We start from the raw sequence: 5,101 nt of genomic DNA, 5'->3' as shown, positions 1-5,101 counted from the left end.
TCCACAATCCAATACTCGTAAAATTATTTTATCATGCAATAATATTCTATAAAATATCTCGCAAGCCAATCCCATGATAATCTTAGAAAACTCAATATATAGAAAATCATATCCAAACTATAGAAAACGCCGGCATTATGAAAATAATCTATTAAAATATATTTCTTACCAACTCCTGCCTCAATTTGAGGCATAATATATTAAAATAATATTATAATATCACAACCAATAATAAAATGGGGTCGGTAGAATAAATAATTAATTAATAACCCAAAGAGGGTAAAAAGAGAAATAATAATATTATCAACCAATTAAATAAATAAAACAAGGCACAATAAAATAGAAAGGCCCAATTAAATAATTAATGCCACAACTATATAAATAAATAATAAATCCAAAAGACTCGAACAAATAATCCTTAATAAATAACAATAATATAAAATCATTAAGTTAATATAAATCCATAAAATAAGCTTAAATAATAATTAATCCCAAATAATAGAAATCACAAATTAATATTAAATATTAATGCCAATCATTAATTCGATTTAACTTTTTTAAACTATTTACACCAATTAATTAAATAATAGTTTAATTAACTAATAATCACAACTCCTCAAACAACCTAACACAAGGTAGCATAAAATACCACAAGACAACTCTAACCACAATACCATGACTGGCAGGATACCAACTTAAACCTAGACTGTAGAATGGAATTTCATGTCACTTTCGATCAACTTGCCATTGGGATGAAGACATGCTCAAACCTGTGACGCTGGGTGGAGTCAATGTCTGGTACCTACAACACTATCACCACCAATACACATACAACAACATATGCAATAACATGTATCAGAAAATAAATAGACAAGTGAAAGGGAATCGCAACATCATATCATGTTCATGAATGAGTGGTATGACATCGTCGCCAACACAACCACAATAGAAAACAATCACGACAACCAATCACTACCATAATCATCATATCAATTATAACCTTGAGGTAAAGTTAGCACATAATATAATACCATCAAATCATCATAAGCGAATATGAACCTCGCATATAAAATAAGTCCATGTAGATCATCAAATATGAGTCCACCATAATAGTAGTTCATAAATGTCATCATATATATGGAACCATAATATCAACAACAATATGATATGTCCATCATCAATAATAAAATATCCAAGTCGTAGAGAAGTCCATAAACATCTATCAAAAGCATCAAAGGATAGTTTAAGCTATATGAATATAATCTATGGATGCACAAAAAGGAAAGATGAATCAAGAAGGGTCTACAATTTTTAGATATTTCTATTCTGGCATTGATATCTCATTGATTTTATGATAGAAATTTAGTTATGGACTTATCCATTTGACACCAACTTTCAAAAGATAATCCATTTTTTCTTAATAATACTTGGACCCAACCAAAATAATAAACAACACATCAAATTGATATCAACAAAAAAAAATTCTGTTATAATGAATTTATTTAAATCCACCCCATAAAACTATGCTCCATCTATTTTTGGATAAGATCCAACGGGTAAGTTGAACTCGTCCATTAAAATAGAAAGACTATATTGTGTCTGATCCTCGTCATGCCTATTTGTGACACCAACGGAACAATCTCCGTGCAATGTCACGACTGGGTTTCGCTTGCGTGTCTGCAGTGCACATGATTCAGGAAGAATTTTTATTCAACTCTGTATATATATACCCAAAGCCCCTCTGCAGGGAAGAAAGACGAGGTAATTGAGAAGAAGAGATGGAGCAGTTGTTGAAATGCCAATCTCAGTTTGTTGATGCAGGTTTCAGTTCTGAAGATCTGAGGCTTGTCAAGCGCCTCGGTCAGGGCAACATGAGTACGGTTTTCTTAGCTGTTCATCGAGACACCAACAAGGCTTTTGCGGTCAAAGTGATGAATAAGGAGATTCTTCAACAGAGAAACGCCTACAAAATGGCAGCCACAGAAAAGGATATTCTCTCCTCTTTGAATCATCCTTTTCTCCCTTCTTTGCTTACCCACTTTGAGTCGGAGAATCATACATTTCTGGTCATGGAGTACTGTTCGGGAGGAGATATAAGCGTCTTGAGGCACAGGCAACCGGGTCAGACCTTTCCAGAGTCCACCATAAGGTAAATATTTATTTGTTCCTTTCCATTTCTAAACTTGCATTTGGTGGATGTCTTTGTCCGTCCTGGTTGTAGCATGATGGCTTAGCCCTTTGTTGTTGTCTTCCCTGTTTATTCTGATTCATTTGGAAATGAGAAAAACAAAGATTTTATTGAAATCCTCCATATCAATCTGATTATTTTAGATTGTTATCCTTTCGCATCAATTTGTTTCGAGCGATTTTGGTGTGTATAATTCATTCTAATAATCGAGGGATATTTATTTGATAAAATCTCAGTTTTACCTTTTCAATTCTCGATTTTTATCTTTGATAGATTCTTTGAGGGTCACTCAATTTCATTTAATTTTGGTTATAATCTTTTCTTTTTCTTATTTCTTAACCATACAAGTAATAACAGAGAAAAATAGGAGTATATATCCGAAATCCCTCTTTCAATTGATACAATCTTCCTAAAGTTTTGATTGTATCTGATAGAAAAAACCAGGTAAAACCAGCCATACGGCGACCAGACTTAGGTCCTTGTTGTGTCACAATATGCACATCTCTCTTCATTGAATAATTGAGAAATTTGTTACTGTATTGCGCAGGTTCTACGCGGCAGAGGTGGTAATAGCATTGGAGTATTTGGACGAGAAGGGAATATTATACAGAGATCTGAAGCCGCAGAACATATTAGTGCAAGATAGTGGGCACATAATGCTCACTGATTTTGATTTGTCCCTGCGTATCATACCCGATGATGGCGAAGATGGTGAATGGAAGTCTCGTTCGTTTGTGGGTACAGAGGAGTACATCGCGCCAGAGGTCCTATGGGGGAAACCACACTCCTACGATGTGGACTGGTGGTCCCTGGGCTTCTTTTTGTACGAAATGAGTCATGGACGAATGCCTTTTAGGGGGTCAAATAGAAAGGACACTTTTGTGAATATAATGAGCAAGGATCCTTCCTTCTCATCTTCATCTCCTCTCCACGATCTCATTCAGAAGCTCCTTGCGAAAGAGCCGACAGAGAGGCTAAACAGAAAGCAAATAAAAAGCCACCCATTCTTCGACTGCATGAGATGGGAGCAGCTGCAGTTTGTTTCGAGGCCTCCTTTTGTGCCGCCGCTCTCCACTGAAACTGCACTCAGTTTTCACCTAGAAGAAGAAGATGAAGCGATAGCAGACATGGGCATTAAATCGGAAAGCGACAGGAGACATGGGCATTAAATCGGAAAGCGACAGCAGACATGGGCATTAAATCGGAAAGCAACAGCTATGTTGAATGTGACTTGGAAGAAGACGAAACGAGCAAATCTGCATTTTTAGAGTTTTGAGAAATGTGTGGTTGATGCTAATCAAGACATTATGCTCTATGCATTTTGACCAAAACAATAAATTACTCGATTGATATTTTATTAGATTTATCAAATTTTCAGAGTCCATGTTATATATTTCTGAATTCAATTGTAATATTTTATTGTTATTAGGGGAGAGGATTCAATAGTTGAACACGTTCTAATTGTTGTGGTAGTTGTTGATTTAATACCCCTACTTGTTGATTTAATATCCAATCTTTTTGACAACATTGCACCAATAGTTGTGACTTTAAAGTTGTTATTGCTATGATGGATACCCATAATTGAATGAAATGTACCTTTAGTTGTAAAAAGCAACCAATCATGTGATGTCACATTAGTTGCACAAATGTGGGGGCCTCTTTTGCATGACTATTGGTTTCACCTTTTCTTTGGGTTGTTTTAGACACTTCAGCAAAAAACACGTTGATGTGGCATGATATTTGATGATGTGGCCCTAAAACCTTAGTTATAAGCAAGGGACTTTCCAAGTAAGCTACTATAGAAAATTGAGAGTGATTTGAAATTTTGATGTAAGATTTTGAGAAGCATGAAGTTAGAGTGCACAACTACTAGGTCCTCTCCCCTATAAAATTATCCAACAAGTTTAAGATTTTACTCTTTCTTGATTGTTTTGATTATTGATATTGAAAAATTACACAGTTATATTTTTGTTATTTAAAAATTAGTATATTTATTTCAGATTGTTTTATATAAAAGATGTTTAGAGATTATTTTATTAGTATATAATAAATTAATTTAAACAGTAGATTTTTAAATACTAATTAAAAGATAGTTTTTCTAATAATTTATCAATAGATGTGTTAATAACATTTCCAAAATAGTAAGGGTTCCAACAATAGGGATTCAATGTATGAGATTTATTGAGTCTTAAGGCTTGTGTATTGTGTGTTTTCTCTCCTTTGTCATGTTGATTATTGATGGGATCGCCTGATGGGGGCCCTCTGCAGATGTCCCCACCTCCAAAACCCCTATGTCATGGCCCATATGGTCTCTACTATCTTGAGTAAAAAAACTAACACCCCAGTGGTGGAAGCTCAAAGATCTGATCTTCTCCTCCCAACCTCCCCTCAACACCATCTAGATTCTTTTTTTGTTGATGAGGAACCTACAAGTTTCGTGAATAAGTTATTAGGAGATAAGTCTCCTAAAATGGTTAAGGGTTCTACTTGGACTGAACCTTTGGATTCATATAAAATCCAAGGCCAGCTAGTGGAGGTTCCTAATCTGTTGTTGAATGTTGCTATTGTTGAACTCAACCTCTCTTTGGTTAGTAAGCTCCTTGCCTTTTGACCTAATATTGATTAGGTTAGAAAATGGGTTGATTCTCATTGGAAATTAAAAGTGTGTCTATGAGTTCTATGGCCAATGGGTCATTTCTTTTTAGCTTTGTCAATCAAGAAGACTTGGTTAAGATTCTTACAAAAGGTCCTTGGACTTATAGTAGCAACTTCCAAAACATCATTTCTTTTTGTAAATGGAAATCAAGGTTGGGCTTTGTGAAAGATCTTGGGGTGGTGGCTCCTACTTGGATTTGCCTCCTTAGGCTTCCTTTGGAATATTGGACCTCTGGTGTCTTCAAGGGTATTGCTGAA

General features: G+C 35.0%; 1 protein-coding gene across 1 annotated transcript; it reads left to right on the top strand.

The window, feature by feature from the left end:
• Nucleotides 1-1,639: 1,639 nt before the first annotated feature.
• On the top strand, nucleotides 1,640-3,433 carry LOC131038598 (serine/threonine-protein kinase D6PK-like). Its single transcript, XM_057971085.2, has 2 exons — nucleotides 1,640-2,149; nucleotides 2,736-3,433. Exons 1-2 carry the CDS (start codon nucleotides 1,779-1,781, stop codon nucleotides 3,355-3,357), a joined length of 993 nt encoding a protein of 330 aa, XP_057827068.2. The 5' UTR covers nucleotides 1,640-1,778; the 3' UTR covers nucleotides 3,358-3,433.
• The last annotated feature ends 1,668 nt before the right edge of the window (nucleotides 3,434-5,101 follow it).

The sequence above is a fragment of the Cryptomeria japonica genome, chromosome 3, assembly GCF_030272615.1.
Source record: "Cryptomeria japonica chromosome 3, Sugi_1.0, whole genome shotgun sequence".
NCBI classification, from domain to species: Eukaryota; Viridiplantae; Streptophyta; class Pinopsida; order Cupressales; family Cupressaceae; genus Cryptomeria; species Cryptomeria japonica.
This window is presented reverse-complemented; position numbering and strand designations above follow the sequence as displayed.